The following is a 12,767-nucleotide window of genomic DNA, read 5'->3' as shown; positions in this document are numbered from 1 at the left end:
ATTATTGGTCTGGTGGGGTTTGTGTCCAAACAGGAGGGATTATTGGTCTGGTGGGGTTTGTGTCCAAACAGGAGGGATTATTGGTCTGCTAGGGTTTATGTCCAAAACAGGAGGGATTATTGGTCTGGTGGGGTTTGTGTCCAAAACAGGAGGGATTATTGGTCTCGTGGGGTTTGTGTGCAAAACAGGAGGGATTATTGGTCTGGTGGGGTTTGTGTCCAAAACAGGAGGGATTATTGGTCTGGTGGGGTTTGTGTGCAAAACAGGAGGGATTATTGGTCTGGTGGGGTTTGTGTGCAAAACAGGAGGGATTATTGGTCTGGTGGGGTTTATGTCCAAAACAGGAGGGATTATTGGTCTGGTGGGGTTTGTGTGCAAAACAGGAGGGATTATTGGTCTGGTGGGGTTTGTGTGCAAAACAGGAGGGATTATTGGTCTGGTGGGGTTTGTGTCCAAAACAGGAGGGATTATTGGTCTGGTGGGGTTTGTGTGCAAAACAGGAGGGATTATTGGTCTGGTGGGGTTTGTGTCCAAAACAGGAGGGATTATTGGTCTGGTGGGGTTTGTGTCCAAACAGGAGGGATTATTTAATTTTCCCTTAGTTATGTCTTTAATGCATTTCATTCACAATTTTTGATGTGAAAGCAGAGAATATTGAAAAAAAACTTTGGCTTTAAATTCTAATTTTACTTGTCTTTCAAAAATGACTTATAATAATTTTGATATTTATTTGTTGAGACCTAATTTTGAATATGTCACTGTTGTGTCACACCCATTAAAATAATATATGTTTAATATGTATTTGTAAAGTGCAGCTTCATTTTGTCCACAGACTGATGTGTGTGTGATTGATGGAGTGTGCTATGATAACTGGTACGTGAACCCCAGAGACCCCTCTTTAGGATGCAGGGTTGCTGTGTCCAAGTCTGACTGGACGATTATCAGTGGTGAGTATGGCAATGTCTTTCAAATAGCCTCCCTTTAATTGGATGACAGGGAGGTGGGGTCGTTCTGTATATATATTTGCATTCAACTTTTTTCTTATTGATATTAGAGCGAAAATATAATTTGATACATCAGTGACCTTTAAATAGTAACTTCAGTATTTATCCAGCAATAAAGTCATGTCAGATAATAAGCCCACCTCTTAACTAGGAAAAGATTATTATTGGATATTCACGTCCTTTAAATCATGTTTGCATTTCCAATTTATTCCTAGTGTGAGGGCATTTGTTTCACTTAAAATGCTTTTGAACATGTGGTGAGCTAAAAAGTTTTAACCAATCATTGTCAAATTGCTTTTCATCTGTAGTCTGTCATCTGTCCATAAACTATGATTGCTATTGCTATTTCTTAACAAGTACTGAAAGAATATTTCTTAAACTTCATATGTAAGTTACACTTTGTTCCCTATTGTGTGCAATCAAAGTTGAGACTGATTGAGGAAGTTTGTCATTGCAATTTCTTGACAAGTACTTCAAGGATGCAAACTTAATGTATAGGGTCTTGGTCACTAACTGTGCCTGTTAAAGTTTTCATTCTGATTAGGAAAAAAATGGCTGACAGGTGGCCATCTTGGATTATGATATTTGACGTTTGTTATTGCTGATTCTTGAGAAATTCTTGAGAAAGTTGTATGCCCTTTGAATTTTGAGTCTAACTGGGAAAACAAAATTGCTGAGAGGTGGCCATCTTTAATTTTACAAATTAAGGATATTACTGCTATTTCTTGAGATGTCGTGGAAGGAAAGAATATTTGATGTGTAGCTTCCCTGGTTGTGCCTGTTTGGATTTTGAATATGATCATGGAAAACAAAATGGCTAACAGGCAATCATATTGAATTTTTTCAGTGTAAGTTTGTTATCATTATTTCTTTTGAAAATAGTCAAAGATTTTATTGCTATTTTTTGAGAGGAATTTTCAAATTTCATTTAGTTAACAGTGAAACCTGGAAATATTATTGACTTTCTTATTAACAGTATGGAATACTCAGAGTTACAGCCCCAAATAAATTTTCAAGGTTAGTCACATGAATATTCAAGGTAACAATGTTATTTTTGGCAAAATATGATATGTTTAGTATGCATGTGTTTTCACCCAATATTTGATACTTTTAGTGACTTCAATTAGTTGGTATGACCTGATCTTCCTGTTTATTGAACAAAACTACTTAATAACCAATGCTGGAAGAATTCCTTTGGAAGGAGGCTTGACCATCAATGTTAATGACAATGGCAGGAACGCCATAGAATTCAATGGAGTCAACCAGTTTTTCAACATTTCGTCCAACGTTGATGATTGTTTGCAAGATCCAGATGCGTGTACCTTAGGTGTAACAATCAGTTTGTCTCTGCAATTTAGATCTCTCAAGGATGATATGTACATATACACAAACTGTGGCGACGAACCTGCATCTGTCGGATATGCCATGTTTTACCGTAATGGCCAAGTGTATTTCACTGTGAGCACCCGTACCAAGGAATGGACTGTCTCAACTGCTGTCAGTGTCAACACTTCTTATCATTTTGATGTGTCTTGGAGTCAGCAATTTGGACTTCATATGTTTGTTGATTATGAGGCAAAGGCTGGCACTACCGACTTTTTGTACCGGAACGTGCCAGATCCTGTGGACTGTAATCTGTTTGTTGGAGCACCACACTCTACTGGAACATTTACCGAAATGGAGTTAGAATACTGGAGTATCCTTCTGGCTTCAAGGGAAGTTCTGTCATATCTCGGCTTTGTCATAGGTAAGTGGAATTACATAACAAATTAATGGTCACGAACAAAATCTGCAAGAGAAAAATGTGAAGACAAGTATCTTCTTACCCTACTATGGTTTGAACTATGGACCTTTAGCTCTCATGGCAGGCACCATACTGCTTGGTGAAAGGACAGTCTCTGGTTGTCGCGACTTAGTAAAGTGACCTTTACTTACAGGGAAATGAAGTTATAGAATATTTCTATTTTATCATAAGTAATTTCACAATTTCATGATTTTTATATACCTGATTTACAGCATAGTTGAATAAATTTCAGAAAACTTGAACTTTTGACACTTACCTGAGTGGAGTCTGAATGACTGATATGTATTTGCAGGATTGCCAAACTTTTCTATTGCTCCTACTCTCACTGTCGATATGGACGATGACTCCGGCAAGGCCAAGTTTACATGTCGTTTCCAGCAATTACGAGCGAACGTGGAGTATCGTGTGGACTGGTATCTTGGAAAATCTAAACTACTCACTCAGAACCTTACAAGAGATGACTACAAAGCTACACTTTCAGAGGAAATGTACGGAGAGCCTGAATATGGAACAGGGGTGAGTAATAAAGGTCAAGGTAATGATGAAGAGTAAAGTGTCATTATTTTACAGGGTAATTTACGGAGGTTAAGGTTACACCAAGTTTGGTGATTTACAGAAACATGCATGGTTGATCTTTAAATCTTTACAACCTGGTCACACACAAGATAAATGGAGTTCCACACTGGACTAGGTTAAGTTAAGGAAGGTCATGGTCACCTTGTAATGCAGTGTCAAGGTCACCTTGTAATGTAGCTTTATGTTTTGAAAAATCAAGTATTGAGAGCTTTTGTATGGACTGTTGGCAAATTACATAATTGATTTAAATATGTGATAGTTGAAGTAATTTCATTTCAAGGTCATTGGAAGAGGAGATTGCAACATCCCTGACAAATTTACTTTTAATTTTTGATTTGAAAATCTTTTGATAAATAATTTACACATTTTATTCAGATGAATTGATTTATTTTTACAGCTTTACTGTAAAGTTTCTGCCTGTTTTGCCTACAATTGTGACATCACCAAAGGAACCCCCAGTTACAGCAATATTGTTTATAACATAATTCAGGTGAGTTATAACATTTTGATATAGGTGCAGATGTAACATTGTAATACTGATGTATAGTGGTATAGTGCACACTTGGGTATAATGTGCAGGTACATTTTTTGGGGTCAGGTTTAAAAAGATATATTTATATGATTACCTGTTACGGCATTGCAATAGTTGATATTTTGATCCATGGATAATAAGGAAACCACAATGAGCGTGACCTTAATGCATTTAATTACTATATGTGAACAACTTCTAGAAGGTGCCTGATGACAGTTTTTACCTCAAAAAGTGTGCTCTATATGTACAACATTATGGTAGTTATAACAATATAATACAGGTGGAATTAAAACAATGTAATACAGGTGTAGTGATAACCTATGTAATACAGGGGTAGTAAAAACAATGTAATAAAAGTGTAGTTAAAACAATGTAATACAGGGTAGTGATAACAATGTTATACAGGGGTAGTTAGAACAATGTAATAAAATTGTAGTTAAAACAATGTAATATAGGTGTAGTTAAAACGATGTAATACAGGTGTAGTTAGAACAGTGTTATACAGGTGTAGTTATAACAATGTAATACAGGGGTAGTGATAACAATGCAATACAGGTTTAGTTAAAACAATGTAATGCAAGGGAAGTTAAAACAATGTAATACAGGTGTAGTTAAAGCAATGTAATACAGGTGTAGTTAAAACAATGTAATACAGGAGAAGTTTTAACTATGTAATACAGGTGTAGTTATAACATTGTAATAAAGGTGTAGTTATATCAATGTAATAGATACATATTTATAACAGTTAAATAAATGTGTAGATATATAATATATGTACTACAGATGTAAATTTAATATCTGTTTTTCAAGTATAGATAATTTAATGCAGGTGCTATATTACATACGATATTATGATATGTGATACACATTTGTCTGATACTTTATTGTAGACCATCACAGAGGAAGTGAATATTTTAGAGGGTGGTGAATTCAAATATCTGACATTCCGGAGCATGGTTCCTCCGAGACTTCTGTGTAAGGTTGCTGACCGATTAGACAACTGTAATATATCTGTGTGGACATCACTACTACCGAACAAGGAGAAGAGATGTCCTGGTGGTCCACCGATAGCACAGGCTGTCTTCCCTGCTGCAGTAAACAATTTGACTGGACACATGACTGTTTGTGGTGCCATGGCTACCACTAATGTTACCTGGCAAGAAGATATCAAAATCCCCATCTTGGCTAAAATTGATGGCATCAATGATGGAGACCAGCGGAAGTCCATTCAAGTGGAGATACGAGTGAACACTGCAAGTTCATTGACCAAGTACCTCACAGATCGTATTCAACTGAATGTGGAAGATCGTGACAAGTCGGCCGTTTGTAAATCTATAAATGATCCTCACATGACTACATTTGACGGATTGTAAGTTTTACTTTCTTTGTCAGCTCTTTGACAGTTATTTTTGGTATTGAAGCTGTTCTAAAATAGTTTATATTAACATTTTCTTTTTGTGGTTTATTGATGAATATTACAAGAAGAATTGCATTTATTGAGCTATAAATTAATAATTTGAATATTTTGAAGCTTTATATACCAACATTTAAAGCAAATGTTCAGGTGTTTTAAATCTTTTCCAGAAATATAATTTGTACAGAAATATACATATGAATGCTGGAAAATGTTATGGAGTATAAATTTTCAATCGTTGAAAAATTTGACTATGATGTATAAGTATATATATTAAATACAAGTTTCGTAGCATTTAAACTATTGCTGATGAAAATTAGTTCATTACTTTTAAGTTTAACTCTTGTAACTGGCTGTATTTCATATCTTCCTCTGATGTGTTCAATTCAACAGATATGTTTAGATATTGGATGCAAAATAAAAAATGAGAAATGTCTACATTTTCTAAATTTCATGAGCAGGCATTTAGTCATAAGCCATATAGCCATTTATTTTCATGGGGATGATATTTTTACTCTTTCATTGTAAATCAACAGGATTGCGAAAATTTTTCATCAGTTAAATGATATGAAGCAAGTGTATTAAAGATTATATCAAGATTGTCAAATTTTAATTTGGGCGAAATATAATTTGATTGTCTTAAAAGAAATTTTTGAAAAATTTTGACCCGTTAAAATTACCAGTTATCCGATATCTCAAGAAATTCTTTATATGATTTGGTTCATATTTAGCCCTTAGTAAGGTAAAATGAAGTGTGACACCTAATTATAGCAAGTTGTTCAAAGGTCAGTGTTTAAGTGTCAAAGTTCACATTGAACAAATTCTGCAAGTTAGTCATACAGTGATACTAATGTCTTGAAGCAAGGGCATTCACGTCTAAGAGATAATTTTCTTGTTTTAATTCAATTACAATTTCTTTTTCAGGAAGTATGATATCTTCCTTGAGGGTGAATTTGTACTGTACAAACACAAGAATTTACCCTACGCAGTAAGTTTCATTTCCCTTTTCTGGTGTTAACTTGTTTTCTTCTATTATTCATGTCAATTTTAACCCATTACAATTGATTAATTTCTTAATCAGAGACCTCATTTGTAGCAATGAGGAAATATTTTCTGAAATTTATAAGAACATTCAGGTTCAATTGAATCTCTAAACAGGAGATGGTCTCTTCACAAGGATGGTCTCTTAACAGTTTTGAGTAGTTTGGAAAATGTATTTTACTTCCTATTAAACTTTTCAGGTGCACACTTTCTATCGAAACTGCAATGGACATGCCTCGTGTAACTGTGCTGTAGCTGTACAATCAGGTGACGATGTCATTGTGTTGGACGTCTGTGGCCCAACAAACACAGACAGAGTTCGACCAATGGTGAAGAAGATTTTCCTAAACGGAGAGTTGACGCCTGGGACTTACATATATCAGAAGAACGGTGGCTCCACTTATGTTGTAAGTTTCATTGTCGTGGAGACTTTTTGGACTGTAAATCAAGTTGTTTCGTGTTTATTAACAAGTCATTCACAAATTTCATTTCTATGATGTTGATTTCGGTTGTTAATAATGACATCATTAGGTTAAAAAAAGTTGATAAAAATTATCTTTTGTGAAGTCAGGTACCACTGATAAAAAGTGTATGTATGAGGTAGATTATGAAATAGATATATTGTAAGCTTTCATAAAAACAGGGTATTTCCATATGTTTCAAAGACTTTTCCATCAATATTGACAGAAGGATAATAATAAAATTTGATATAAACAGATTCATTGTTGCACAAAGATGTCAAATAACATTGGAACTTACTAACTCATTTTCAAAGATACATATAAGATGGGCAGGTATTTAGAGACTTGTCCTCAAGAATGGCTCAGTTTATTTCAGCTTAATTCTGTAGTAAGCATCTTTTATCTCATAATGTTATGATGTTGTCAGATTTTGAACTAGAATTTATATGGTGGTTTATAATGGTAATACAAACACTACTGCAGCTGCCATTTTTAGATTGGACAAATTGGCCAGCATATACTTGTCATTGATTGGTCAAAATTCAGAAATTGTCCTTCAATAACTGTCGGTACTAGACCAGGCAGACCCCATGGGCCTTTTGAAAGAATTAAAAAAAATAGGCTACAATACAAGGACTTTGACTTATGAAGAATTTTGTCACTCAGATTTACCTTCCAAATGGTGCGTATGTGACAGCCAAAAAGAGAGGGAAATTCATGAACGTGTGGATGAAGTCAGCTTCCAGCGACATAGAAAATATTGAAGGTAAAACAAAATATATCTTCCATATTGATGAGATTTTAAAAAAGGGACAACATTCTACATAGCTGGGACAGACATTAAGAGTTAGAAAGATGTCCTTGAATTTCATTTTATTTGGAAAACTTAATTATGAAGTAGAATGAAATAATTTTCATTATGTTAACACTGACTACAACCATAGGCAAAAAACCATGTCTTTTATCTGACCACAGACTTGCATGTAGATTTATTCAAGAGAACTTTACTAAAGAAGATAGCATAAAGTTTCAGTAAACCATATTATGTCATTCTTTTGTTTGGTTCTGTATACTGGCAGTGATTGTAAATAATAATGTTTACAATGAAGCACCATGGAAGTTGATGTTATTTGAATGATTCTGAGAGTTTTTCTATATAGGGGAAATACTGTTCTACTTCAAAGGTAACTGATTAAGTTGAAAGTTTACAGCAGAACCGTGTACATGGATATGGTGTTCAAGAAACTTTTCCATGTTAGGAAAATTTAAACTGAATGATAGAGACCTCATTGTTTTTCTAAACCAAACCTTCAAATTGTGTTTCGTGAGACTTGAAAGGATTTAAGAGATGAAATCTAATTTTGAAAAGAAAAAATATAAACCAGTATCAGTCATTTTCTTATACTGAAAACTACTTTGAAACCTCCCGTAATGGTCACTTCAAACTTACAACTACCTTGCAATCATTTTTTACTTTCTTTCAATCCATGTTATTTTTCTTTATATGTCTCTGTATTAGTCACCAGAGCATACGACCATCTTGCTTTTACCAGCATTTTTTATCTTATCTTCAGTCCTGTTATTTTTTTCTTTATTTATCTTTGTATTAGTCACCAAAGTATATGACCACCTCGCGTTTACCAGCATTTTTAATCTTATCTTCAGTCCTGTTATTTTTTTCTTTATTTATCTTTGTATTAGTCACCAAAGTATATGACCACCTCGCGTTTACCAGCATTTTTTATCTTATCTTCAGTCCTGTTATTTTTTTCTTTATTTATCTTTGTATTAGTCACCAAAGTATATGACCACCTCGCGTTTACCAGCATTTTTAATCTTTTCTTCAGTCCTGTTATTTTTTTCTTTATATATCTTTGTATTGGTCACTACAGTATACAACCACCTTGCTATTCAGTATTATGACCAGTTTTAGTAGTCCCAAAGATTGCTAACTAAAGATTATTGACCCCATCATAGCGACCTTTCACTAATGACACAAATGAAAAATCTTCAGCGATTTTAAAAATTGCATAGTTCTTGAAGGTCAGAGGCCATTCTGGTACACATCACTATTAAGACCACCCCACTATTAAGCAAGTTTACTCTGACCCCCTGTAGGACCGCGGTGGCTGAGTGGTTGAGGCCGCAGTGATTTCTTTGCCCTATTTTACGGCCACAAAAAGGCTGTTTTCCTTATTCAAAATTTGAGTTCTTTTCCCAAAATGAAGCAAATTTCAAAAATATTTTCCCAATTTTTCTGGCAATCCTACAATAATTTTCCAATTCAACAAGGCAGAGGCTGCTGTAAAATCAAGGTAGCATAAACACTGGGCTGCTGAGTGCCTTTATCACTAGCCCTCCACCTCTCAGTCGCAGGATTGAGACCTTCATTTGGCTGTTGCCCTATACTGGCTGTAGGCTGGTTAAAACCAAATGAATCAAACTCTGACCCCCAGGTAGTCTTAATAGAGAGGTATCACTGTGATTATATTAGGATTATAAGCACCCGAAAGAAAGTATTTTAGCAGCATGTCATTTAAGTAAGGTTATTTAATTTAACTAATGTTTTGGTTTTTCTTCTGAGTCATGTTATGAATTGGTTCGTGTCTTTTTAGGTCTGTGCGGTAACTTTGATGGTGTACAAGACAACGATCTGATGTCCCCAGATGGAAATATTACTGAACCAGTCAAAAAGCCTGATTCATTCTCAGTCACTTGGAGGTTTGTATCAAAATAGTTTCTAACAATACAGATCCCATATTAAGCTACAGTATTTATTAGATATTAAGTCTGGTACTGTCTTAGTCCATCCACATATATATGTATATAGTATACAGGATGAAAATCAGTTCTTTGTGAAGGAATCAATCTGATAAAATAGCAAAAGCACTTGACTGTCTGCCATGCCTTTCTGCCTTTTTCAGCTTCTGCCAGTGGGATAAATATATGTTATGTTATAGAAAAAAGTAACGAAAAACACCTTGCCACTGCTGTGGTTCAAATAATCAACCCTTCGATTTCTAGTGGCACACTCTACTGCTCAACTAAGGGAATATTCCCTCTAGCCAAGGCCAATAAGGTGTACTCTAAACTTCTACATATACATGATAGATAACAAACTGATGCTTTTTCATTGTCCTATGGTAAGCCTACCTCCTGACACTACCTGTCCATACCTGCTAACCCTGTTAATCAGCCTTTCCATATTTTCATTTTTCAACTGATCAGAAAAGCCCACATTTTGGTCTTTTGACAGTCATATTTTGTCATCACTATTTCTAGAGCAGTGTTGAAAGTAGATCATTCTAAAATTTGAGATTGATTGGAAAACCAGATGACAAGAGGTGACCATCTTTGATTTTTGAAAAAGGAATGAGTATTATTGTTGTTTCTTTAGAAGCACTGGATGGATCTTTCTCAAATTTCATGTGTAGGTTTCCTCCCTTTAGTCTTTAGTTGTGGCTTATCAATTTTGAGATGGATCAGAAAAACAGAATGACTGTCAGACAGCCATCTTGGACGTTTAGTCAAAGATTGGTATTTCTTAGAGAAATTTTCAAATTTCATTAATGAAGTGCAAAAACAGAGAAAACAGAAGATAAAACTAACAGGCACCAGACTCCTTTGTGTTCTCTTGTTTTTCAATTGTAACTGTACCATACATGTTCAATATAGGTCTGACTCAGTGTGAAGTGGAAGGGTTGGGGGGTATATATCAGAATATCATGAAATAACCTTTGTTATTAATGCTGAAAACAGCAACTTCATGGGTGAGTTTATTACTTGGCATGTGCTTATTACTGGACATGGGTTTATTACTGGACATGGGCTTATTACTGAACAGGAGTTTATTTCAGGACATGGGCTTATTATTTGACATGGGTTTATTACTGGACATGGGCTTATTACTGAACAGGAGTTTATTTCAGGACATGGGCTTATTATTTGACATGGGTTTATTACTGGACATGGGATTATTACTGAACAGGAGTTTATTTCAGGACATGGGCTTATTATTTGACATGGGTTTATTACTGGACATGGGATTATTACTGAACAGGAGTTTATTTCAGGACATGGGTTTATTGCCAGATCAATACAAGAAATACATGTCTTAAGTTTTGTGTATCATTATAGTTGACTGATTGTAAATAAGATTTAATCTCATAAAAGACATAAGTATGGTTTTCCATATAAAGTCTCAGTTTCAAAGGTTTTGTATTTTACAAAAGACCTACCTGGTATTTCAAGAACAAGGTCACAAGATGAGGATCATAATCCTAGTTCTTAATTAATCCATCACTTTGACTATCTATAAAAGATTCACTTGGGTTTCAAACAAATGTATCTTATGATTAATTCAAATTTCATTTGCAAACAAAAGAAAACTATTGCAAAGTTGTAGAAATTTTTATTTTTGTTATTCTCTGCCAGAGTAAAGTTAAGTGACACTCTGTATGATGGTTTCTGTGGTGAGACCAACCTGGAGTTCCAGAATTCCCTTACCAGTAATGGTGGCTACTCCTGTGACTGTTTCTTCAATGAAGAACCGCAGTGTGGCATTGGCAATGATGTCGTCAACTGTGGAATCATCCGTAATAGGAGAAACAGACGAGGTGAGTGGATGTCAGACTTTGATGTTTGATTGATTGTACAAAGAAATTGTAATCTGGTGAATCACTAATGCGTTATACCAGTGCTCTTCTGTAGTGCACCATGTAGTTTACCAGAAATTTACCTTTACAATTTGAGCACAGAAGTGACTGCTTCTGTTGCCTTTGAAGGATTCTTCTATTTTTTGCAAGAATGGAGTTAAATTGTAAAAAAGACAACTTAGAAATAAAAGTTAATAGAAAAATTCATAGTTTGTTTCACCATGACTTCCATTGAAAAAAATGCTTGTTTTCTGCTTTAAGTTTTTGGTAAATTCACAAAAATTTGAACCATGGTAGAAAACTGCCCTTTACAATATTACATGAATATACATAGATATTAGACATTTGATGTGTAATGATATTCAGGCAAATATGGAGTGTATTTATGATTGATATCTGGTGTTATGATTTAGAGGCACATTAACATAATAACAACATTTATCATGTTAAATATATTGATTAATTCTGTAAATATTTAAATTGGTGTACTTTTCAAAAAGAAAACATGTGCTTCTTTTTTCAGAGACATGAAATGAAAATGGTAGAACCATGGGTATAGACAATGTACCAAGAAGAATATGTATTTTAATCAAAATATAATGTACTAAAGATACATATTTTGATAAAAGACTTAACTGGTAGAAAATGTTATCTCCTCCCACCCATGCCAAAACACCTCACACCAACACCCACACCACCACCCGCACTCACACACACCCACACATAAAATACTAAATAATTATACATAACACAACCACATACCTCCCACCCAACCCCCTTACACCCCACTCACTCCTGTTACACACACACCCCTTGCACCCCCACCGACCAACTCCCTTACACACACACAACCCTTTACATACAACACACTCTTAACAGTAACTCAGCAATGTGATTGTTCAATGTTTCAGTACGAGACATTACTGCTGATTTAGTAGCAGAAAGTGAGCAGCCCCTCAAGTGTATCTCCAGTGTGATTCAAATCTTCTTTGAATTCGACATTAATTACAACTCTCAAGTAAGTGAATTAATTCAGAATTGTGAACTCTGTAACTGATAGTCATTTTTAGTTTTAGTCATTGATAGTAGTTATTTGCAGCTAATATAGAGAGCTGTTTAGGATGATAGAGAGCTATTTAGGATGGAGAGAAAAAGAAGGGGACCAAGATTTTAGTTCAAACTGCAAACAGAATATGAAATTTCAGTTTAAATGGTAAGAAGAAAGTGAGATTATAACTACAATGTACAGCTTGTATTGGTATGCAGATTACAGAGAGTTT

The 12,767-nt window shown here is 34.7% G+C and overlaps 1 protein-coding gene across 1 annotated transcript in view; it reads left to right on the top strand.

Moving 5' to 3' along the window:
• LOC132563990 (uncharacterized) overlaps positions 1-12,767 on the top strand; it is a 162,087-nt gene that overhangs the window by 115,604 nt on the left and 33,716 nt on the right. Inside the window, exons 104-114 of the mRNA XM_060228745.1 lie at positions 833-947; positions 2,119-2,751; positions 3,101-3,324; positions 3,782-3,874; positions 4,807-5,285; positions 6,255-6,318; positions 6,572-6,778; positions 7,499-7,598; positions 9,448-9,553; positions 11,267-11,448; positions 12,399-12,505. Of these exons, the coding sequence (XP_060084728.1) occupies positions 833-947; positions 2,119-2,751; positions 3,101-3,324; positions 3,782-3,874; positions 4,807-5,285; positions 6,255-6,318; positions 6,572-6,778; positions 7,499-7,598; positions 9,448-9,553; positions 11,267-11,448; positions 12,399-12,505 (2,310 nt within the window). The remainder of the gene's footprint in view (positions 1-832; positions 948-2,118; positions 2,752-3,100; positions 3,325-3,781; positions 3,875-4,806; positions 5,286-6,254; positions 6,319-6,571; positions 6,779-7,498; positions 7,599-9,447; positions 9,554-11,266; positions 11,449-12,398; positions 12,506-12,767) is intronic.

This window comes from Ylistrum balloti, unplaced genomic scaffold (genome assembly GCF_031769215.1).
Source record: "Ylistrum balloti isolate Yb309-2 unplaced genomic scaffold, AGI_CSIRO_Ybal_v1 Utg369678, whole genome shotgun sequence".
NCBI classification, from domain to species: domain Eukaryota; kingdom Metazoa; phylum Mollusca; class Bivalvia; order Pectinida; family Pectinidae; genus Ylistrum; species Ylistrum balloti.
The sequence above is the reverse complement of the archived record's forward strand: the minus strand, read 5'-3'. Positions and strand labels throughout refer to the sequence as shown.